We start from the raw sequence: 26,072 nt of genomic DNA, 5'->3' as shown, positions 1-26,072 counted from the left end.
CCTTACAAGTTGCACAAATTGAGTGGGGAAGACTACATCTAAATCTGAACAGCCTGCAAGGCTCATGACAACGCACACAACTGTAAATTCACAAAATAAAAATGCTAACCATTTTGTGTAAAGTTTGGGACAGAGTAGCTATGCAAACAACTTCCATTTTCCTTGGCATTAAAATATGAAGTTACCTCCTAAATAGAGATCAAATTATTTCAGCAATCATTACGGACAATATCCACAACATGAGTCTAGTCTTCCTAGTCCTGAATCTATCTGTAGTTTATTTTTGATTAAAAGTGATGTAGTGATGATGTATTTAAATTGTACATTCTCTGAGATGTATGAGTACCTTTTATTTGTTGTTTGCATTTTTATATTTTGGTTTATATATATATATATATATATATTTTTTTTTTGCCATTCTAAACATGTGTTCCAGCACAACATCTGACAATATCTATACTGAATATATGGAATTTAGTTGAGAAAGTTTGTCATTGTTGCATGATTCTTCAACAATGTACTATGGGACACACTTTTTCTTCTTGACCAGAATTCTCCATAGTCAACTTTCAGAAGCCTTTTTGAAATATTTTGTTGTAATGAAATTCATTGTTATACAAGCAAATAAAAACATAAACAACATGTGAGACAGAATAGATACATTGACCAGGAAATACAAACTCCTTTTAGTTGCATATACAATAATATTAACACAGCTTATGCAAATTAAAAGAAAATATTGCTCATATCTGAACAAGAAAAATACATCTGTGTGTATGTTTTTCAGCTATCTCAGATATTATGCATACTTTATTTTAGCTATTTGTTTAAATTCAAGTTTTGAATGCTGGCAGCATAAAATATTAATTTAGGGATGAAGAGAGAACAAGTTCAGTTGAAAATATTAGGAAAGCAGGCCAGATATTTTGAGATCTAAGCTAAGGTGTATCTTATTTGAAAACGTCAGAGTTTCTCAGTTGCCAATTACATTGGTAAGGCAGTTACTTGGTAAGAAGCTGGAAGACCCTGTGGATGATAACAAACAAAAATGCTCTAGAAACTTAATAGTTCCTCAGAAGCCAGGTTGGTGCCATGTTGCCAGACATGACAAAGTAAGACCACCACCAAGGTTTTTCCTGTCTGTCCTCCTCCTGTCCTGGCTCTCCATTTTCCCTCTGGCTATATCGTTCAAACTGATTATAAGGGTCAAACCGGTCATATGTGTCTTGAGTAGGATAATTAACAACCATATCTGGTTCCTGGACTATACTTTGTAGTACAAAATCTACACGTCCAGGTTTCTGTAGTCTTGGTGGTAGATTAATCTTCTTCATGACTTTTGTGTAGCCGGGTGCAGTAGCAGTAATAATATGTATGCCAGAATTCAACAGTCTCCAGTAGTCTCCATCTTCAGCTAAAGTAAACACAGACGTGCATAATAAGTACACAAAACTGAGAGCTGCATGAGCACCACAACAAATAATCTTCGATGGAAAGCAGAGTTTAAAATATCTTTAAAAATCACTTACAATAAATAGAGCTCTACATTGTATATATCTCAGAAACTCTTCAAGCACAAAGGCCCATAAAGGCTGAGTTAATGTATTTCTGACTACACTGTCGTACTTTTGTTGTTGTTCATTGTAACATTATCATTTTTGCAACTTCAAATTGAAACACTTGGCTACTGCCCTGTACTGCAGCTTGTTTACAATGTATAGTAACCTCCCATAAGTAACATAATATAACATTTACCCTGCCATCTGATATGTATGATCATCACAATCAAATCATGTCAAATAACTGTTGATGAACTAATCCTTTCCTGATATCAGACACAAAAGCTTATTGTATTTTTATACTGTATCTAGATGCCTCCCGCAGGGAAGTGTGAGAGCGAAACAGACATTTCAATACTTAACCATATAAAACCATTCAAAATCCTGTAAAATGAACCTCTGGAGTTAGAGTTTGGTTAAGTTACCATTCAAACAATTTTAAAACAAATAATAAATTAATGAGGTATATCATCATGAATGCTAATCAAATGTAAAAAAATTCCAATAATTTCTGTTCAACTCACGTCTGGTGGTAGTTTGATCAATTTACAGATATATTACAGTTCTCTCACAGTTTTTACTGATATTATAATAGTAAATGCAAATGAATATGCTTCGTAGAAGTCACAGGACTTTTGAAGTAGCAAGTTATTGATGTTGATGTTTTTTTAATAAGGAATGACAACCCACTCAATGTTATTTTAAATGCATACTTTAAAATATACATAACAGAGAAATAATTAATTAAAAGTAGACTCTAAGTGACATAGAGAATGTCTAAATAAATAAATACATATTTTATAATAATGAACATGGATTCAATAATTACCAGTAGTGATGTCATGTCTTATTCCTCTCACTGAAATACGTGCTCCTTTGATCCCTTTACCTGTTTCATCCTTTACTATCCCCTTTATTCCACGATGCACCTGAAAAACAGAGAAGCGTTGTAATAAACAACTGCAGATTTTCCTACATTCATCTGGTCAAGGATCTCTTCTTGTCTGTCTATCAAAAGACGGCAGTACACTCCATCTGTTTCAGAACAATTGCCAGCTCGCAATGACTGAAAGAGTTTGAGAAGTTAGTCTTTACTCGCTCGTCTGAGGGTCCAGATCGATCTCTCAAGTTTGTAAATAATGTAAATAATCTTGAACATGAACAACAAAGAGTCATATTTGTCTTTTTTCAGAGACATTCATTTTGTTAATATTAGAAAAAAAATGCACAAGAGACCCACCACTTCCATATAAGTTAAGAGAGGTTCCTTGTTTTGTTGCCAACCCTGATACAGCTCATCTTCGCTCGGAAATTTGTCACAGCCCAGTTCCACTGTTATCTCAAAACAGTTGGTGTGGAGGTAGTTGAAGTCAGACATTCCTATTTAAAAGGGAAATGTACATTTCAACTACAGTAAAAACAGATTTCAACTCAGATTTTATAAAAAACTAAATTTAAAATGTACATTCAAATGTGTTTTGATAAATATCTACATGAATATGTATCAAAAGCACCTAAAATGTATTTTGTGGACTGGTTTTCATAATGCAAGTCACTGCTCTAATGCTGATGTTGATGACCTTTCCCAAAAGAGATTTTGATCAGATATAGCACTGGGCACATGGGTGATCATTGTTTAGTGCAAGGTAAAAATAGGCTTTACAATAATGTGGAGCAACATTCCCTTGAAGAGCCCTTTGCGCCAGGGCACTCTGTATATTGGAAGAAAAAAATAAAATTAAAAAAATAATAATTTAAAAATGCAGAGCTGGCTATACTTTTGTATCCAGACACTGGTGACTGTGGACTGTACTGTGGTGTACCACCTTACTTAAAAACATCTGAAATAATAGCTTAATTACACCAGTGTTGATTATTATTATTATTATTATTATTATTATTATTATTATTATTATTATTATTATTACATGTAAATTCCACAGAATTGGTTGTCCAGATGTTTGGGCTAAAAGAGCACAAAGTGCGAGTGAAAACATACTGATCCAATTTCCACTTCATCAGAATCACAACACAAGGAAATGTTACATTTACCATGCCAACCACAAACTCTAGCATCAGTGCAGCATGAGTTACATTTTGCCCTAACTATTGTGAGCTAGCACTTCTGCCCCACTTTTAGTCAAACCTGGCCTTTACAGTCCACAGTGAAGGGTAAAACCTGTTCATTAGCATTGAAGAAAAATATGATTTAAGCGCTGGACTGTGTACCTCCTGCAAAGCTGTACCACAAAGCTCCGTTGACAATGCCTCCTTTATTGGCAAAGGATGCACCACATCTGTCTGTCGAGTTATCAGACATAACGGTGTGTGCATCTGCATAAGTCCTGGCTAGCAGTTTAAACACCTGAGGGGAAAAATCAGTTCATACATACATATACATGTATATGAAGTATATTCAATACAAGATTCAAAGAAACATTTTTTTTCTGAATAATTACGGTTGTGCCCTATTGACTTTAAGTAACCTTTTTTCTGAGGGCATTTGAAGTCACTTCATATGGTGATTCATGGCATTACCTCTGCAGTATCATTCACGGTGGATCCATCAGCCTTTCAAAGATGACTTGGCGTAGGAGACTGCCTCTTAGCTATCAATCAGGAACCAACAACTACTGTAACCAATGCACAGGGTTGTGCTCTGCTGAGAAGACTCTCTCTCACTGGGAATTGTATGATCAGATAAGTATAGGCACAAGTATAGGTATATTATTAATATACATTAATAATCAGGGATATGTTCGCAATGTTCACATTGAACACAATGCATGTGTACTGGTGTCACGGGAGGGACTAAAGTAGGTAAGGGACCCAAAAGCAGAGCGAGGGGAGTCCAGAAACAGACGAAGGGTCAAATGGCTGGTGAACAAGAACGTCACAGGGAATCCGAAAGGGCGAGAGGTCTGGGATCAGGCAAACAGTACAGGGTAGGCAATCCGATAATCAGTAGTCGAGAGGGAAATAGCAAAGGTGGATAAATCAAGAAGGCAACAAAGAGAATAGAAGGCTTGGAATTGATATCAGGTGTAAACAATACTTCACGATTAGTGAGTGTTTGTGAGGGGTTTATATGGAGAGGAGGAAAACCAAGCGGAAGGTGCAGAGCAAATGGGAACGGGGGTGCTAGCAGAAGTGCACGCGGGTTTCAGGAATGTGGAAAGAATGAAGGGAGCTTGGAAAAGTAACTGGTACAAAGAACAAGGGTGACGTCTAGTGGCGACAGGGGAAAGGTGTATGATAGGGAAATGTCAGACAGGGAATGTGACAATTTAGTATATTTATACCAGCCAAAAGTGCAAAATACTGCGTTATATTATTAAAACAATAAAAGGTAACGAGAGCTTTGTCATAAGACCTGAGGCCTATGGCGAAACGGCAATGAGGAAATGTGTGCGTCACCATATATACAAACAGGAAATGGAAAGGGACTGTTTGGATAGGAAAATGTTACATATGAGGTTCCATGCAAACAGGCTTAACCCCTCCGCCTTTGGGCAGTGCTTTATTTTTCAGCGTTCCATGCGAATCCTATCCTATCCTATCTTCCCAGTTGGTTTTCAATTGTTAATCAGCACCTGCAGGAGATCACAAGGCGGAGGATGAATGCAGCTCTGAGTAATGACACAGAGGGCTCAGAGGTGGCATGTCAAGCCAAGGAAACCCTGTCCAATTCAGGCCCACCCAACCCAGCCAGTCCTCTGCCAATTGTGCTACCCCATGTGGAGATCCCAGACATCATCCCAGTGAGACCTTGACTACAGGGCTACATTTGTGCTCTAAACAGAGGCTTTTACTGGTTGATCCATTGCTTTTCTTGTGGTTTGTTTTTGTGATAGTGTGCTACACCACAGACTGAATCAAGGTGTAAAATGCGCTCCTTAACATGTGAGCTTATGGAAAGAAACCACTGTAAACTAAACTTTGCTTTCTTACACATCGAATTAATCCTGTTAAATCAAACCTTCGGGATACTCGCTATATTACCTGCTCATCAGGTGTAGGAGAAAACATTTTTTCTTCTTCTGGGTGCCTTGAAAAATCATAAGGGTAGGAAACAACCAACTCTCCGCCATGTAAACTTGCAGACAGTACAAAAGGGATAGATCTGATCCATTTCATCACAGCATATGTCTCCGGAGCAACCTACAGCACAAGAAAGAAAAGCTGTCATACGTGGCCCTCTTCCAGAGCTTTCTGCAGTCTTATACATGTGTGTGTTTCTGAATTTCCTTCAAACACTATAATATAAGCAATACTGTTCCATAGCCTATATAATACATTTGCAGGAAACTCACAGAACAAGAGTAAACCATGACAAAGAAAAATACAACATTCAAACGGAAACCTGTTTTAGTGAGACAAAACTCTGTTTGAATGATCTGAACAGATTCCTCTAAATGGACTGCCAAAATTAATTCCAATTTGCTTTAATTAATGTTTAGTCTATTGTATTTTTCAATTATGTGAAAAGCAGGTTACGTTTATAGAGTAATATCTAATGCAGATCAGATGCATTTTGATCAAATACAGTTCAGATGTAATTAGATCATACATAGATGATGAGTAGAATTAAAAAAAAAACAACAACTGTTCATTACATTATTCAAGTTACAGGATATGAAGCATCAAACACTGACTTGTCATCACTGCTTGTCACACAAAACACTTTTGTTATTTCATTCCTTCAAAGCATTATTTTTCCATTCTCTCTCCTTCCCTTTGTTACTTTGTTCAGTTTTTACAAAGACTCCTGTTCAAGTGATGGCCTAGCCTCTATCAACTTAATTTAGTGATCTTTGATGCCATTATAACACAGCTGTTTGTGATGATTTTAACCAATTACAGCTTATTCTGGCAAGCTCAATGGAAACCAATTCCAAAAACTTTCAGTGATAATATATTTTATAAGAGCAGATTAATTTGTGCTGAATGATGTGGAGAACAAGAAGATTAGACGATTCATTTCACATGACATAATATCTATGCTTGCAATTGCACTGTATTCTATCCAACAAAGAATCATCAAAGGCAAAGGGCCAAAATGAAAGAAGGATCTTTGGGGAATAGATATCTTTGCAATGGAAGGCTATTTTAGGATTATTCAGGTAACTAAGCAAAAGCTATGTCAAGGTCTTTGACACTCATTCCTCATCCTTCATGGGCCCTACAGGTTTTTAAAGGTAAGATTAAAAAAAAAACATAAATAGAGATCATTTACACTAACTTTAATCCAGTATGTTAGTGTAATGAAATCTGGGACCAGCATTGAGAATCATCTGTATAAAAGTCAAAGCATCAAACTGCAGTTGTTCGGCTCCACCTGTGTGCCACAGCAAACCTCTACTGCCACTACACAAATACTGCACTTTAAGACAAAGACAAGTAAACGTGAAATCTCAAATTCCTGTTGATAACTGTTCTAAGTGGTGAAAAACACAAGAGACCCAACCTAGACCAGGTTGAGAAACCAAGAACAGAGTATTGGAACCTGAAATTGACAGTTCTTGCATGAGCAATGCTCAGAGTACTGGCCACGGAAGTAGGTAAAACGAAATTATTAAACATTGATGAGAGACTTAACAAAAAGAGGCGACAGATCTGGTATCTGTAGAAAGAAGTCAGTGCCTTGACAGACAACAGAACCCACTGTTCCACTTCTGAGAGATTGTCCTGAAACCAGAGGGCCACAGCTTTTCAGCTGCCTCATTGAAACATTTTGGACAGGTCTGTATAATCTAGGGATGGAAATATATTATTCGTATAGCAATTCTCAAATCCAAAATTGAATCTGTAAAGCAAAACAGCAGAGTTATAAAATATTTTGCAATAACAATTACATGAATGGAAGGAATGTATTTAATTGAACAGCATAAGTATGAGCAACTTTGTTTAAACAAACAAAAAAATAATACAGTTCATACCTTACCAAACCAGTAATTGTCTGGAATTGGAATGTGATCGGTGCGGTAGGCCTTGCTTCTCCTTCGGCTATAAACAATCGATGTCAGGTCTGGAAAATTTCTATTGAGATCGAGGTTTTGGGCATTTGCTCTCCCACTGGTCCAACCATTATACCTATGACCCTAAACATTTCACAATAATGGTAATGAAGAACACTGTATTGGATTTACGATAGGCAAAGTCAAATACTGGCCTTTCCAATCTATTCCAGAGCAGAGTTGTGGCATAACTGGGCTGTTAAAGCTTTGATTAATAGAAAATGGCTTACATTGTATAATGAATGGTTGTACTGCCCTGAAATTGATTGGATGGGTTATTTATTTGACTATCCCTGGTTGAAGTATAAGAGTTCCAAAAGAAAACAGGAATAACAGAATTAATACATATTCATACATTAATAACTATCAGAAGATAGTAATAGAGGGAAAACCCTCTGTGCTCAAAAGAGGCCAGCATCCCAGGGTCTGTGATGCCCAGGCACAGTAGGGGACTGAACAAGTGCAATGTTTAAAACATGTACAGAGAATCGTTGTGTTTTCATAATGCCTTTTAATTAGACGTGATGTGCACAAGAACTAAATTAAGAGTAAATAAGGAATACTTAAATGAATTAAATAGGCCAAGGATGTTTCTTGCACATGTCATTTCATCTAAAATATTGCTGTCAAGGTTTTGTATCTGAAGGTTCACTTCCTTATTGCACAGTTTTTTAAAGAAACATTACTCTTTTCAAAAAGGCACGCTGAAATAACTCTTCAATGTACACATTTTAATAAATAGGCCAACACGGCCCACGGCCCTCTATCCAATGCAAAAAGAGAAATAAAAAAGTAAAATTGATCATCTGTAATTTGAATTCATCCAATCAGATTTGGAATTTGGAATAAATAGAAACAAACAAAACAAAAACAACACAAAAAAAAAAACAATGTCCTCCTCCCAAGATACGGGATCACTCCCTGAGATACAATAATTCCTCCGGCATTTTGATTATGAACTATCAAGCTTACATATTTTAAGGAAATTCCCTCTCCTTTCTGAAATGTATTGTTTGTATTAATTTGTTTACTTTACTTAATTTTGTCCAGTTGTTAATCCTGTCTGTTACAAGACACCTAACGGTAAATTTAAACCAATATGAATTCCATGAAAAGCATATTGGAAGCCCAAACTCATAGGCGACATAATTGAAGTATACATTTCTTATCTTTATGTTTACAAATTAATGAAGTAAGCAATGGTGATTTTATTTTTATGTAATACTATTATTCAGTTCAAGAAAACCAAATAAATATGCTGTCATGATACACTGGTGGTGATGGACCACATATTGGAATTTTATTGAAATAATTAAAAATCAGAATCAAGAATCAAGAATCAAGAATCAAGAATCAGAATAAACCATTCACATCTGTTCAGATACATCAACCTTCTCCAAGTAAAATGAAACAGAATATTTTGCTGTCATGTTATTGCATACAAACTGTCCCCTTGTTCACAGCTGCAAACATGCCAGTCATTCTGCAGCCCATGTTTAATATTCTATGACTGTAATTTGTAATTATCTCCCACAACATATTTCAGATAATTACAACCTTTTTTAATCTTGTTAAACTGGACAGAAGGTCAAGACACTGACAATACCTGCAGAAGGCAACTTGTGGTCTGATAATGACCCTGGTCTGCCAGACTAAACTTAAATGATTTAAACTCTATGTATAAAAAAAAACTTTAAAAATTGAACCACTAATTTCAATAGTTTCGTGATCCTATTGAAATATTATGAAATAATCTCGACAGAAGAGAGGAAATGAGGAGTGGAACCCCTTATAAATATTCATTAGGGACTGAGAAACAATGAACTGACAACAATAGTGATATACTGCTGACATTTTTGTGACAGGGGGCCTACAGTATGTGCAGGTATTACCACAGACCAATGGGAATGTTGGTGAAGACTTCAGAAGTTTGCAATAAAATAAAGCAACAAATGTCCTCTGACACATTTTCTTTTGAAAAGGTTCATGCAAAATAATAGATACAAAGTTCAAACTGATTCTTTCTTGATACATGTGATCCCATTATTTTGCCAGCATATATTAATTCTCATTTTGTTTTATATTATCTATGTACACCTGGAGGATATTTTAATTCCTTAAATTAAATGATATCTTCTTTTATTTTTGTCCGTGGTGGCCATCCATATTAAAAAGGAAAACTATTTGCAGTACTGTTATACTAATGTTTTTTTTTTCTATTATTAGTTGGCTATGTTAAAAATTAGTGATTAAAGATAAGGAAAGTTTGAGAAGTCAACACGTTAGTTGAAAGCTATGTTGTGAGGCTAAAGGCCACTCCCACTGCCAGATGTGACATCAGACTAAATTTTATTCCAGAAATATAGATTTGTGTTTTATTTTTTTACGTACATGCAATTATAATACTGAATGTACTGTTTGAAGGCAAATTGTGGCTTGCGATGAAGAGCCCTACATTGGGAATTTTTGATTTCCTATTCTGCATAGTTCCTCTGATAATCAGGGAGATTTCACTGGATCACAATCTGGTAGTGGGGGCCGAGGTTGAAGAGAGGATCCGTAATGTATCTTGAGAACTGATATTTACTTCATCGTGCTCCTGCTCATTGGTATCCTCTACCTCTGCAGCAGCTATCTCATATCCATCAGGGTTCATTGAGGGAAAGAGGTGGATTCGGGTGGTGTTGATAAGAGTCTGGATCCTCTCATTTCCCAGCTGATACTCTGAACACAAATACTGAGCTAAGTAGATCAAGAGCTGCCTCCCGAGCACCTCATTCCCATGCATGTTCGCAACTAATTTAATTTCTGGCTCCACTGTCAAAAGAGATGAGCATAAAAGACAAGGGTTAACATTTCAATTGATGGTGGCAGGTCACAATACAGTACATTACAGAAACAAATAATTACAAATCTATATTTCCCTGATTCTGCAAAAGTAATCTATAGTTTGTTTTTTAAAATGTATGCCTCATTAGCTTTGCAATTTACAGGCTTTTGGTGTATCAGCATTTTACACCTTTAGCCAAATGCATATCCTGCATAATGATAAGAACAGCAAAACTATTCACACTCTTCTCTAAAAATGAAAAACAGGGCATTTGTCAGTTAAATAAATATATGTTAAATGCTGAAACAAAGGAACACATTTGATTTTACCTCTGTTCTGGAGCCCAAAAGCACATACAGCTACCACTATTGCCGAGCAAACACATGGGATATTGGAAGCTGATAGCTTGATGCACTTACAGGTTTCATCTCAAACTAGGAATCTGTCTGGATCAAACTCATTCACCAGTGGATAAACAGTGTGTGCAACACAAGAAGGCATGCTGTAGTGTAACCAAAGTTAAAATAACGAAGATGTGAAAAGACTACTGGAAATGCACTTTTGAAATATTTTTATATTATTATTAAATATCTTCTATTTTGAATGTAGCATCTATTTGTCATGGTAAAACTAACCATGTACTTACATAACTCATGTTGCCCAGGGTTATCTGAAAACTCGATTACGAGAAGATCTTTCCCCTCAAAGCTTCGACCAATGCTGTACGTTCTTGAAATGTCTGAGCATCTCGCTGCTGTCTTTTTTAAAATGTTAACCATCTGAGCATGAGTGTGGTATGTGAATTGGATGATAGTTGAAGGTTCTTCAGGGGAAATGCTCGCAAGTGCGACCTCTTGCTTCTCTGAAATAAATACATACATACATACATACATAAATCATATATATAACTCACAACTCAAGTGGTAAAAACATTGAATTAGGTTTGATCTTTATTTCATGGTGCTATCAAATTTTTTTAAAAGGTTGTTGGAATAAATAACTTAAATGCAACATTACAACAACATTAAGTTTACTAGGGACTGAACACTGCAAATCACTTTTTGAGAAGGTTTATTAAGTCTTACCTCTTAATGCTTCCAAAGGATCATAGCACCCTTCTTCCTCGCCAACAAAGAACCGGTCACAGTCCAGAAAGTAGGGCCAGGCCATATTGATACCTTCAAACGCATGCATGCAGTTTTTCTTGACTGATTCGCAGGTGCTTCGACAAGGTTTCATGAGCTTGTCCTTCTCACAGCGAGGGGCAATGATGGAGCAGCCCAGCATCCTAATGTCAGGAGTGCATTCGCCATTCAGTAACGTGTGAATGACACTGAGGAGGAGGTATTCGGTTCCCGCCTCCACCTCCTCTCTGTTTTTGTTTTCCAGCAAGTTGGGGAACAGGGTTTTAGAGTAAGGCATATCATCACAATACCCCAGTAAAATTCCTGTGCATTTTGCTGGACCAAAACAGTAAGAGAATAAAGGAAATGTAAGCAAACAATGTTAGTAAGAACTACATTTATATTTTAGTCTTTCTATCTAGTGCATATTTCTGGAATATGCAGCGTCTCCATATGAAAACCATACAATGCCTCCGCAATACTGCAAGTTTGCTGGAGTCTTTGTGGGTCTATATATATATATGCTTCTTGAACAATTGAGGTAAATTAGGGACTTCTGCAATCATGGACATCCTGTTAAATGACTACTTCCCCATTCTCTCTTTTATATTTGATAAAAATGCCCCCCTCGTAAATTAACGATTCATCTTCAAATATAACACCATAAAAAGTCACTTTAAGCTCCAGTGAGTTAGTCAGGTAGAAATCCGTCGCCCGGAGATACAATCAATGAATTCCTCCAGTTTGTTGTTTGGAGTTATTTAGAAATAGGGGGACATGCTGCATCTTGTGATTGGAATTTGAGTCACACACCCAAGAGTCTCACAAACTGTTCTTTACCCTTGAGCCACACGGGTACTGCGAGACAAATGCTTCTTTATAGGATCTCAATATCAACCCTGCAAAGTCAAACTGCTACCTCATGTTAGAGATGGCAGTTACTAATGCCAGTGACCCCTGTAGCAGCCAGTCCTTTTCAGCACTTCATTGGTGTCATTATATATGCTGTGTTTTGAGAAATATATTTCAAGAAATTCTTTAAATTACCCAAAATGTTGTGCTGTGTGTTATAATACAATAGGTTTTCGAAAACACTCAAACACTATATTCAATAATAGTATACAGTAGAATCATAAATCAGGGAATTATTGTTGGGAATTTATAAGGAGAACTAAAATATTTGTAAAACATGTAAAGCTGCTGCGACCATTGAAATCAAAGCATTGTTTCATAAAACAAGAAACTTGCACAGCCTTACAGTAGTCTTTAAAGGACAATCAGGAGTGTCCACTCACTTCACTAGTTTGGTTTATAATGTTTTATCACCTGCTGTTATACTACAACTACTAACCTGCTGAATTGTACATACTATTAATGACGTTTATTAAATTATACTACTACTTAAATTACAAACTTACGTTTGTCTTCAACTTGAGTTCGACATCGTCCTAAAACACAAACAAAAAACATCAAGAACATTTAGATGTTGCCAAAGTGTAAAGTTGAATTTCAACACTAGATGGCACAAGAGATTTTTACTAAGTTTGCCTTTAGTGCGCATAAATATCGCAGATAATTTTCATCTTGTTCAAGATAAATAATAATTTTATATGTATATGAAAACGGATTAATCATTTTATCTAATACATATTTGTGCTTATATATACACACACACATTATACATTTGCTTTATTTTCAAAATCACAGAACATCATTCACTTTGTTATATGATGTTAATATTAATTTGATTTTCTGTAGTTTTACTATATTGTTGTGGTATTGTATTATTTCCCAACGCACGTTTTGCTAATTATAACAATAAAAATTAGTATTACTATTAGTACTACTACTACTACTACTACTAATAATAATAATAATAATAATAATAATAATAATAATATTTGTTAGGATTTAATTGGCAAAATCCTTGCAGATTGCTGCAAGTATCCTACACCTGATTAACATTCTTCTCAATAATATTCTGCAGCATCTTTCATGAGGGATTCATTCATTTAGGAGAAAACACATATACAGTACATAACATCTTGAAAACACAAGACACTATCCAGAATCTTATTTCTGCACACCTTACTCGAATTGTCTCGAAGGCTCTAGAACAAAGTACATACATCTGGTTTATTGTCAAACTAAAGAGCAACTTCTTTACGTGTAAATGGGTGGGGGTCGGGGTGGTAGGAGGGTGATCTCAGCTTTCTTCCCGTAAAATGTCGAGAAGTGGAACCCAAGTTACGCTCAATCCGAATAGGGATATTTTCAGCAGATAACAGAACAGTATAAATAATGGAACTTCGAGTGCAGTGTTCTTTCGAATCTCTTCTATTGGGCTTCGAAGCGTGTCTGCGCACACTGTCCGTGTAGCGTGTCTGCGCTGTGCTGGAGGAGCCCTGAGATAGTTAGTTACTATGTGCAGGACCGTTGCAGAGAAATTACACTGATGCCGTCAGGACTTCTATACAATAATGAGAAGGGATCGTTTTAAAATGCATACATAAAAGGCGAGGTTGCTACATGATCTTATATGATCCAAATGTACTTTATTTACACATTGTACCCATTGGGCTGTTAATGAGCGATTAAACACACAATTGTTTCAATTGATAGAAAACGATTCGATAAAATATCTACCCTTGCGATAATCGATGGGGCCTACAGTTTTGCATTTCAATAATCTGTACTGAAGAAAAGAAAAACCCTAGTGGCGCAGTCAATATGTCATATCTGTGTCGGCTACATTGTTACTTGTTTTAGGTCTATGCTAATTAACCACTAGTGGGTAGCGCATTAATTAACAGTATAATCGCATTCTTCCTCTACTGTGTTTCTTATAATCATAACTATGTTATACAATCCTGTAGTATATCATGACATACTGACCAAAAGCTATTTTATTGTCATTTCTTTTTATTTTAAATCGTGCAATATTGAAACAATGTATACAAATGAAGTGATGCGCACACTAGTCAATTCAACGCAACTGAACTGTTCTCACCTAAAGTTTGTTAGCATCATTACCGCACGATGTATGGAGATCAATTTTTTTCGTGTCTCTAAGTACTGGGGTTTTCTTGCGTTTCAGCGTGAAACCTACACCTAAAACTACCCAGAGCCCGCTCAAGTTTTGATACTTTACCTAGAAATGCGTCTCCAGGTTCACAACGTGGTGGAGCACACCAGACAACTGAAGCCAACAAATGTACAGCAAATACAACTGAGTTCATTTTGATCCGTTTGTATCCCATATGCACCGTGATGTGGCACTCACTTCAATGCACTCTGGGTTTTAATTGCAGTGGAAACTTTTTGCAGTTCGCAGTCTTCCCATGAAAAAAGAAAGTCTCTGTATTACATGTATTACGGTCAACGATCATATTACAGCAGACGTGCTGGACGGAAGAGAAGTGGAACATACATGCACGTTTGATTTATTTATTCCATTCTACTTTATAACTTAAAATATACATTTATTTTGACACATTGTTTGCATATTTCTTTATTTTTCTTATTTGAAAATATAGGGATATTGTTCCATGTGTGCATATCATTGTAAAGATGCAGTTTTCTGATTAAACCATGCTGAAGGGGGATGTGTCTGTTTCAGCAGTTTTTTTTTTTTTTTTTTTTAATTAAACATGTTCCCTGATATTAAAGATCCTTTGGGGAAGTATTCTTTACTGTGCATGAACCAGTTCAGGGAAGAGAATTAGTAAATTTTCACCACCACCAGACAATGGCTTCACTACATAAGGCATTCTCCAAGATTACCCAAGTCTGCCAGAATGTGTGATGATATTGACCTATTCATAATGAAACAGTTGGGTTTACACTTTGAGTTGCATTTCACATATTGGTCGAACACGCCTTGGTCTTTCTTTGCTCAAACACTTGATGCCATCAATTGAATCATAATTTTTCTCCATTGCAGGTTAACCTTCCACTTCAAACAGTAATATCCCCCTCCATCCCCCCCAGGATGTAATAGCTCCGGTACTCAGTCCTGGTACATCCTCTGTCTTCTACTTTACGTTCCAATTAAGATTATTATTATTTATGTCTAGCTTTGTCTAACGAACTTGTTTTCCATTTTCAGATCAAGGGTAAGTATATTAGGGAAATATGTCTGAAACCCAGCACTGATAATTTGCTAAAGTCATTTTCTTAACAGATTGGGTTTCAGACATGTCATACTTCCCTGATATACACGTATAATTTTAATTACCAGGTATCTGGAATTTACTAGTGTCCATGCAACGTGTTTGGAATTTCAATCTTTATCTGTGCATCATGAATTGGTCATCTATTGGGATTTTTTTAGAAAGCTATACAGGGAAGAAACAAACACTTAGCTGAGGGCTGACTGAACAGGGCATTTTTAAATCAAGGACTGTGTGCAGTGTGGAAAAGACATAGGGATTCCTGAGCACTCTGTTTCACAGACCATCTCTTGAAAATGGGATTCAACAGCATAATCCCCAATGCTACTCCAACTCTTATGACATCCATATATTTTTAATATTACTCAAGGATGCACAGTAGATATAGACCTTTATGCAACTCCATTAATTAGCCATATTACAGTAAGACAAAGCATTAACTGTTGGTTGAAAGCCATAACTTCACTCAGCAATTTTGAAAACGTTTACTGCCGCCGTCCTGTAAAGTCAGAATCCTGAACATGGACAGTGCCTTACCTGCACCTTACTCTCTCCTCTGTTGCAAAATCTTCTTTCTAACACCTGTGAAACATTGCAGATGTACTGTATGTCACTATCTCTCTGACCAATAGTGTGCTGCGCTGCAACACATTGAGATAATACTAACCCATAGCTGCATTTGTAAAGGCCGTGATTGCTTTTATAGTGGTGAAAGGTGTCCCAGGTCAGGCTTTTGAATCTGAATCTGACCTCCTCCAGCTCGAGGGCTTTTCTCCCTTTAACCATTTTGGCTTCAGGTTTGAACATGCTGTCCAGATTTTGTAAAAGTCTCACATGACTAGACCTCATACAAATATAATAAACATGAGTACCCTATCATTGATTTTAATTCAATATGTTCCTGTCAGGATTCAGTGAGTCTTGTGTTGGGTGGGCTTGTTGGCAGGTGGGTAAGGGGGGCTGTCATGCTGCACAACATTGTAAATTAAGTGAGTGTGCCTAGAAAAGTTGCTGGTTTAGGAGATTACGTGATGATGTAATATTTAAAAGACAAAATGCAACAAAGTATGAGAAGGAGCAATAAATACCAGGGATATGTGTAATGAGACATTTAACACTTGAAAGCTTTATTGCACTTTTATCATCAATGATTTAACTTACATATTTGTACTAGAGAAGCTGCAACATTACTCAGTTTTGTGGGTCTTGCACACATCTCTTAAAAAAAGAAATATCCAAAAGCATAAGTGTGGATCTATAGCAATGAACCAAATTATACAGATGAAATGATATTGACTGTTCATAACTTACAAAATTCTGGCACAAACCTAAGCAACTATGCAAGTCTAAACAAATGAACAATATAACATTTCACATACAACAGCTGACTTCTTTCAATTCTTGTAATAAGATTTTTAAACAAATAAATACTATATTATGTTTCAAACCATCCATTGCAAAAGTAGTTAAACTAAATGTTGTTTTTATAAATATCATTTTATAAACATTTCCGTTTTGAAGTAAGATAACAAAATAATAGTACAAATACAAATACATTTGAGTTTTTACAATCTGGCAGTACATTCAATTTTAATGTAAGCTTTGATCAAATAAATAAAATGTTACCTTTGGATTTTCTTAATACGTTTAAACTCTGAAATAAAGGAAAAGTGCATTCAAATCCAGTAATGGAAATAATTACAGGAACAGTTTGAGTGCTCTGAAGAACTAAACTTTAAATTTCATTAAGAGAGCCATCAAGATTCAACTGGTATTTTCAGAGATTCAGGCTAAAAGGTCTAGCTCTACCTGTAGCTAAGTATTTATTTTATAATTGATCTACTCAGTCCGAGGTTACACAGAGGTTAGGCCATGACCACTCACCAGGAATCACCTGATCTTCTGATGATTTATTCAGAGCCGATATTTTGCCAGTAACAAAGTAGCTTACAGCAGTGTTACTCTCAATGTCTCCTGAAGCCAGTAATTGAGATCTTGTAATTGGACAATCTATTATCATTTCAGTGAGGTGACATGCTTTCTGTGTAATAATTGATGGATTACTACAACATTGTTTCTGAAGGTTATTAAATGTCTGAACATTATTTTTCCATTACTGATTCTTCTTAGTTTGTTTATTGTTGTTTTGGCAGGCTTTCACACCAGCTATAATACAGAACTGGCACACTTTCAATCCCACCTTTTTGGCAAACATGTTTTTTGTTTTGTTTCTTTAATTGTATTATTTTTAATCTGTGTTGTAGTTTATCAACCAAAACAAAACATACAAAAAATACTAATTATTTCCATAATTATTTCCAAAACCTAATACCATTTCTAGTGACATGTTTCTCTGACAGTATGCAGCACTCTAGACTGTAAGAGCACAACTAGCTGACTCTCTGGAGACAATAGTCATTTTCTGTATCTAAAGAGCTGTTGTGTCCAGATGAAGGATACAGATCTCTCTTCAGCAGCCTGTTGACAATGTTAATCAAGACCTTCTTGTACTGCTGACGCAAAAGTGAATAAACAAATGGGTCCGATGCAGCCTTGCTATACGTGAGGCACTTACTTACAATCCCCCAGTGGTGATTTACCCTTACAAATGGCAGGAGCTCTATCAGTCTGTGGAAAAGCAAAAGGTGTGCATTAAGAAAACATGCAGCAAGTAATACTAAATGACTTCACTTTAGTATCCCCTCTCTGCCTGTGCAAGTGAACATTGAGAAGCAGCACATTAACTGGATTTTGGAGATGATTTATAGCTTCAGCTGATAGCAGCCATCTGCTTTCCCTGCAGAGCACAACAATAAAACTTGCTGCTCTGAAATGCTGTCACCATTCGGTTTAAAATAATATGGTGCATTTACTCAACACAGAGACACACAATATATTGATTTGCTCTTTGTCTGATGTATGTGTAGGTCTATTGCAAATAAGTAGTAATGTACCTTAAAATATCGAACACATCTGTGTAGAGTACTGAACCTTTTATCAGACGTATTTTTGTCACGGGAAAAAAAAAAAAATCACCTTTTATAAATTCATTACAAATGTTAGAGAACCAGGTAGGCCATTTCTTAATAACTGCTCGCTTCACAATCTGCATAATACAGTCAATATTGTGCATATCACAACATCTTACTGCTTCTGCTAAATTACAATTCATAAATCGTCTGAATACTGAAGATAAACAATTGAAACACAAATAAAAATAAGCACTCAATAGTTACAAAACTTAAATGCATCTATTTCATATTATACCCCTTTGATGTATTTTTCCTTTTAATTAAATTGGGAAAATATGATCAAATTAATATAGTAATATGACCCATAACATTTACTGTACTATCAGAAACATTTTACATTTATTTTATTTTATGTTTTCTTTATTAACTTATAATTGGTTCTCCTAAACAATATATTTCATTTTCCTGTAATGACAGTTTTACCACTGACAGAGGAAATACTCTTCTATGGTAGATGCCTTGAGTTCTTGCTGAGTGCAGCTCTGTATCAACATTTAAATTGTCTCCATTAGCGCCTCTTATTAACAACTCAGGACATGTTTGACTGAGATAATTAAGCGGTTTTCGCGCAGTTTCTGACCGTGTTTATAGATCCATATTCCAAACCTGTGTTCTTTATACATACAATTCTTAATACATTTGTATATTTGTATTGGTGAAGGTCTGATAAATCTGCAGTCATCGCACAGCGAAAATCGAAAAATTACAGCTGGGATGAACATTATCAAATTATGCCACTTCACTAGATCTAAATATGTCACTTTCATCAACGTTTTTCATGTTTCTGTGTTATTACTATAATAATAATAATAATAATAATAATAATAATAATAATAATAATTATTATTATTATTATTATTATTATTATTATTATTAACACACTTTAGTTGTGTCTTCAGGATGGAGATTACTTCATATAAGTAACACCTGATGGTGTTTTGAGACCAACTTTTAAACTACTACTCACCTTGTAATAACGTAAGGGGCGAAACAGATAATAAAGGATCCTATAAAAATGCTGATTTTCTTAGTAGCACGCTGTCTCCTCCTTTTCTGTTCCACAAGGCAACGTTGTTTAACACTGAAAACATTCATAATATGTAATTACATAATGTATACACATAAACCTATAAGAAATAAATATCTATTCAATTTTACAATACATAAATAAACCATACATATTAAATGCAGTCTTTCATCATGGAAAAGTAATATGTATGTGTATTATAATAAAATCCAATCATATAATAAAATACTTAACCACGTTGCCAGGTATTAATATTATAGTTCATCGTCTCCACACAATCCAAACAGATTATTCTGAACATGAACGTTAAGAGAGAGGTAATAATGCAATGGATCTGTGTCTAGATCTGATGATAGATTCAAGTTGCCACAGAGTATGGAACCAAAGAAGGTGTGCAAATGTTTTACAGTGCTGGCATCAACCTTTAAACGCAACCAAATTGTGTCTGGAAACACACCAAACGTAGTAAACACACCAGAAGTAAGTTTGAATAAATACCTTGGGTGAATATCTACCAGCAAGAGCAGAGTCTGCATGGTAATAATGTCTATCCTCTTGCAGTGAAACCGTGCAACTTTTAAAACTTTTAAGTACGTAAAGCATAATATAAGTAGGGAAAGCATGAAACTGGTAGCATGGAGCACGATGGTGAACACAGTAAACCGTCTCCTTTCTCGTTCTTCCTTTAAATGTAAGGTGCAGGATGCATAGATGTTGTTATAGTCAACCCAAGAAAAGAGCAGCGAGATGAGAGAGAAGGTAAGAGAATGGAGCCATGAGTAGCACACCATGATCACAGCGTCTCTGTATCTCATCTTACTGGAGTAACTCAGGGGAAACACTACCGCAATCCACTTGTCTATGCTCAATGCTGCCATGCTTAGCATCGTGTTGATGGTCAAAAATGTCTCCAGAAAGCTTACAGTATGGCAGATGCAGTCTCCAAAGGGCTGGCGGTTTTTTATGATCCCCAGCAATGTGGATGGCATGTTTAAAACCGTGATGAGCAGATTGCAGAAAGACAAGTTCATGATGAAAACGCCGGGGACTTGCTTGCGAATCTCGGTGCTGTGCAGAAAACATAGCAACACCAGCAAGTTGGATAACAAAGAGACAACCGCTACCACAACAATACACAACGCCAACAGGATTTCTGCCAAGTCCATGTCTCAGTCCAAAGATTATGCTACTGAGTTATCTTCACTCGTCGGAAAAGAGCAATCAGACATGATCTCCGGCATGTCCCTGTGTTGCTGCTGTTGAACACTTTGAATTCTCAATAAATTAACTCCTACAGGTCTCGGCACCTCAGCCTGCGATCGGAGCTGTCCAGCGTGCTGAACCTGAGCAGAAAGAGGTCCTTTGCCCAGACGGAGCGTTACATCCTTAAAAGTAGTCCGCTCCTCCGTGATAAACGCCGCAGTCTGTCCCAGATGTTATTCTGCTTCCAAGCTATGCCGACCATAGCCTGCGTGCTACTTTCAAATAAAAGAGCGGGTGTCTGGTCACTTTCTTCTGCAGCTGCGACTTCTCTCATATGAAGGACCCGAGGGAAGCGGTGCCAGTTTGCGCAGCTCATGCGCAAGAGCCGTGCAAGAGAAGACAAGCAGACGTGACGACTCTCCATCAATTGTTAATGGACATATCTCACTTTTACGCGTTAAAGCGTATCCCTCTGAAATTACGATTTAGGATGAGTATGCATACAACAATCGTCATGCTGATGACGACCCGGTCTACCCATTCCAAATGTGTTGTGTGTGCCGAGAGTGAATGGACCCAGTTTTAAATTCACCTTATCTGTTTTGTCAGTTTACATTTCTGCATGATTACATACTGTATGGGGTGCTTTTGTAGCTATAATGGATGCCAAGAATTACATTTTTCCTGGCTTATTTAATTTAAACCTCACTGGTGTACTTGCACCTCAGTGTAATGTCTCTGCATCTCAATATAGAGTGCATATCATGGGGTGAGTTATGTGACAGACTGTGCAGCTCGCTGCGCAGTGCATTGAGTTTAGGAGAGAATGCGGCTATTCATACATGCAAAAACGAAATTCACCGCCTGATGCTAGTCGTCTTGTGTGATATTAAAGCTAGCTTTGAATCTTTTATTCCTTCTCTTCTTCATGTATGTTCCCATTTTTATTTTTGATCTTTTGTGTGTGCGTATGTGTAAGACTGATAAGACAAAATATATGGTAATGCGTTATGAAGATTGTGATTCGTCATTACGAGTGCTTTTAAAGGCAACAGAAAGACAAGATACTAGCAGTGTATTAGATATAATTATTTCCTGTTATCATAAATTATTAACAAGATATTGAGAATAATTATGATCAAGGAAGTCTGCCCCAATTAAATCAATTATATCTATAACTAATCTACACATCATATGCCACACTGTTAAGGAGAAGAAAAAGTGGGAAACAATTGCATAGTGAAAATACAAAACTGGATCTTAACTGGATAACTTCCCACTCCCTGAGTTAATACTTGGTGGAAGCAAATCTTCAATTGGATTTAGGTCTGGGCTCTGATTTGGGCACTCAAGGACATTTACCTTTTTGTTCCTTAGCCACTTCAGTGTAGCTTTGGATGTGTGTATCGGGTCATTGTTGAGTTCCAATTTCCACTTTCTTGCAGAGGGCAGCAAGTTTTCATCAAAGATTTTTCTGTACTTTGAATTAATGTTTCCTTCTATCCTGACAAGTTACCCAGTCCCTGCCAATGAGAAACATCGCAATAATGTGATGCTGCCACCACCGTGCTTCACAGTAGGGACAGTGTCCTTTAAATGATGTGCTATGTTGGGTGTGTTCCAAACATAACACTTTACATGTAGGCCAAAAAGTTCAATTTTAGTTTTGTCAGACCACATTACCTTTGTACAAACTTTGTAGCTCTTAAAGTTGGCATTAGCTTCTTTGTAGTGTTTCTGTCTCCTTCTTGCTTGTTCATCCAGTTTGGAGGGACAGCCTGATCTCAGAAGGATATTCTAAATAATAATCTTGACCATGTTCCAAGGGATATGCAAGACCTTTGATATGTTTTGAAACAACTCCCTGATCTGTGCCTTTCAACAGCCTTGTCCAGGAGTTATTTTTATATTCCAGGTCTATTATACTAATTAAGAAGCGATCAACATATCAATCAACACAACAAATAAAACAGGAAATTGGTAGCATGTACACATCAAAAGCTTAAAAGAAATTATTAACAAATGACTGCAGATAGCAGATATAATCCAGTGAATTTAATTAATACACAGAGGAGAAGAGAAATTAAGTAGCATATTTTTAAAGGACAAAAATAGAAAGTAGTATTAACAGACTTGTACTAATATGAATTTTATATATTAAAGTCAAATAGTCAGCGTACTTTCTTAAGCTTATCTTTTATGCTATTAGGTGTTTTTATAATGTACGTCACTTGTATTTTTATTAGTACATTATATATATATATATATATATATATATATATATATATATATATATATATATATATATAATGTACTAATAAAAATACTTTTTTTCCCCTCACTGTATATATATATATATATATATATATATATATATATATATATATATATACAGTGAGGGGAAAAAAAGTATTTGATCCCCTGCTGATTTTGTACGTTTGCCCACTGACAAAGAAATGATCAGTCTATAATTTTAATGGTAGGTGTATTTTAACAGTGAGAGACAGAGTAACAACAAAACAATCCAGAAAAACGCATTTCAAAAAAGTTATAAATTGATTTGCATGTTAATGAGGGAAATAAGTATTTGACCCCTTCGACTTAGTACTTGGTGGCAAAACCCTTGTTGGCAATCACAGAGGTCAGACGTTTCTTGTAGTTGGCCACCAGGTTTGCACACATCTCAGGAGGGATTTTGTCCCACTCCTCTTTGCAGATCCTCTCCAAGTCATTAAGGTTTCGAGGCTGACGTTTGGCAACTCGAACCTTCAGCTCCCTCCACAGATTTTCTATGGGATTAAGGTCTGGAGACTGGCTAGGCCACTCCAGGACCTTAATGTGCTTCTTCTTGAGCCACTCCTTTGTTGCCTTGGCTGTGTGTTTTGGGTCATTGTCATGCTGGAATACCCATCCACGACCCATTTTCAATGCCCTGGCTGAGGGAAGGAGGTTCTCACCCATGATTTGACGGTACATGGCCCCGTCCATCGTCCCTTTGATGCGGTGCAGTTGTCCTGTCCCCTTAGCAGAAAAACACCCCCAAAGCATAATGTTTCCACCTCCATGTTTGACGGTGGGGATGGTGTTCTTGGGGTCATTCCTCCTCCTCCAAACACGGCGAGTTGAGTTGATGCCAAAGAGCTCGATTTTGGTATCATCTGACCACAACACTTTCACCCAGTTCTCCTCTGAATCATTCAGATGTTCATTGGCAAACTTCAGACGGTCCTGTACATGTGCTTTCTTGAGCAGGGGGACCTTGCGGGCGCTGCAGGATTTCAGTCCTTCACGGCGTAGTGTGTTACCAATTGTTTTCTTGGTGACTATGGTCCCAGCTGCCTTGAGATCATTAACAAGATCCTCCCGTGTAGTTCTGGGCTGATTCCTCACCGTTCTCATGATCATTGAAACTCCACGAGGTGAGATCTTGCATGGAGCCCCAGACCGAGGGAGACTGACAGTTATTTTGTGTTTCTTCCATTTGCGATAAAATCGCACCAACTGTTGTCACCTTCTCATCAAGCTGCTTGGCGATGGTCTTGTAGCCCATTCCAGCCTTGTGTAGGTCTACAATCTTGTCCCTGACATCCTTGGACAGCTCTTTGGTCTTGGCCATGGTGGAGAGTTTGGAATATGATTGATTGATTGCTTCTGTGGACAGGTGTCTTTTATACAGGTAACGAGCTGAGATTAGGAGCACTCCCTTTAAGAGAGTGCTCCTAATCTCAGCTCGTTACCTGTATAAAAGACACCTGGGAGCCAGAAATCTTGCTGATTGATAGGGGATCAAATACTTATTTCCCTCAATAACATGCAAATCAATGTATAACTTTTTTGAAATGCATTTTTCTGGATTTTTTGTTGTTATTCTGTCTCTCACCATTAAAATACACATACCATTAAAATTATAGACTGATCATTTCTTTGTCAGTGGGCAAACGTACAAAATCAGCAGGGGATCAAATACTTTTTTCCCTCACTGTATACAGTATATATAAATAAATTATATAACTTGATCATTTATATTGTATGTGAATGCATCTGCATACATTTCAGTTAATTAAATACAATTAAAATGTTTCTGTAAAACAATGGAATAAGGGTTATACCAGCTTCTACAAACTACAGTATATGTGATGACATATATATATATATATATATATATATATATATATATATATATATATATATATATATATATATATATATATTTGTTTTACACAATAGAGGATCTGATGGAAACCAGCTTAAAGGTAAATGGGCACAATGGGTGAAATTGGACCCCTCTCCATTATAAACTTTCAAATTATGTACTTGCTTAAGTCTTGGTTTCATTTCTTTTGCACACATTTTAACATTCTTATGGGAATTCTGAGGAGCTTTAGAAATGTGCAAATTAGAATGTATTCAGATTTCCTTTTGAAAAGAACAAATTAAATTGGAAGGACCATATTTTATAAATATTCTCATGTCTCATAAAAGAAACCAAAAAAAAACAATATGAAAGTATGTTTACAGATAATATTTATATCACAGATAAAATAATGTAGTGCAGAGTTTTAACAATCCACTCCTCAGAAACCTCTCTGTCTCTTTGTTTCCTATTCAGCTGACCTCATGTTTACTTAAGTTATTTGTTATTTGTTATTTGCTGCTCATGGGTTTGATTATCAGTTAAACCAAAATTAGAGTAGCATTTTTACATATAAATTGAAAAGTTTGTGGTCATGCAAATTTGAGTGTTGAGGTGCTAGCACCAATTTGTATACATCACTACTCCAGTTTCTTCAGACCAGCAGTTTGCCATTCTTTTATAGATTTCTTAATGAACCTGTTGTCTTAGCTTTGGGTTGTTGATTTAAAGTAAATGTAAATATTATTAGTTAATTAAGTAAGTCATGTATTTAGGGTTAGTTCGTTAGTTATATGGTTTACATTCACATTTTCCTTAAGGAATGCCTACATTCATTTTAATAGATTCCTGGACTGCAGTTGCATAAATGATCAATGTTTAGTACTCCATCATTAACACTGTCAATAGTGTCATCTAAAAATGCATGGATGTCTATGTTACTATCTAGGCACTGGAGTCACAATATAATCTGACA

The 26,072-nt window shown here is 36.2% G+C and overlaps 2 protein-coding genes across 2 annotated transcripts in view; both read right to left on the bottom strand.

Annotated features, from left to right (window-relative positions):
• cpz (carboxypeptidase Z) overlaps nt 1-14,850 on the bottom strand; it is a 15,133-nt gene extending 283 nt beyond the window's left edge. Inside the window, exons 1-11 of the mRNA XM_066720092.1 lie at nt 14,682-14,850; nt 12,949-12,978; nt 11,492-11,866; nt 11,053-11,268; nt 10,164-10,393; nt 7,499-7,660; nt 5,562-5,720; nt 3,789-3,924; nt 2,800-2,939; nt 2,389-2,488; nt 1-1,414 (exon numbers count right to left, since the gene is read on the bottom strand). The exon at nt 1-1,414 is cut by the window's left edge and continues 283 nt beyond it. Coding sequence (XP_066576189.1) covers nt 1,062-1,414; nt 2,389-2,488; nt 2,800-2,939; nt 3,789-3,924; nt 5,562-5,720; nt 7,499-7,660; nt 10,164-10,393; nt 11,053-11,268; nt 11,492-11,866; nt 12,949-12,978; nt 14,682-14,790 — 2,010 coding nt within the window. The 5' untranslated portion in view covers nt 14,791-14,850 and the 3' untranslated portion in view covers nt 1-1,061. The remainder of the gene's footprint in view (nt 1,415-2,388; nt 2,489-2,799; nt 2,940-3,788; nt 3,925-5,561; nt 5,721-7,498; nt 7,661-10,163; nt 10,394-11,052; nt 11,269-11,491; nt 11,867-12,948; nt 12,979-14,681) is intronic.
• A 2,368-nt stretch (nt 14,851-17,218) lies between these two features.
• gpr78a (G protein-coupled receptor 78a) lies at nt 17,219-21,313 on the bottom strand. Its single transcript, XM_066720981.1, has 3 exons — nt 20,260-21,313; nt 19,702-19,815; nt 17,219-18,330 (listed from the first exon to the last, which is right to left on the bottom strand). Exons 1-3 carry the CDS (start codon nt 20,925-20,927, stop codon nt 18,093-18,095), a joined length of 1,020 nt encoding a protein of 339 aa, XP_066577078.1. The 5' UTR covers nt 20,928-21,313; the 3' UTR covers nt 17,219-18,092.
• Nucleotides 21,314-26,072: the final 4,759 nt, after the last annotated feature.

This window comes from Amia ocellicauda, chromosome 13 (assembly GCF_036373705.1).
Source record: "Amia ocellicauda isolate fAmiCal2 chromosome 13, fAmiCal2.hap1, whole genome shotgun sequence".
NCBI lineage: Eukaryota > Metazoa > Chordata > Actinopteri > Amiiformes > Amiidae > Amia > Amia ocellicauda.
The sequence above is the reverse complement of the archived record's forward strand: the minus strand, read 5'-3'. Positions and strand labels throughout refer to the sequence as shown.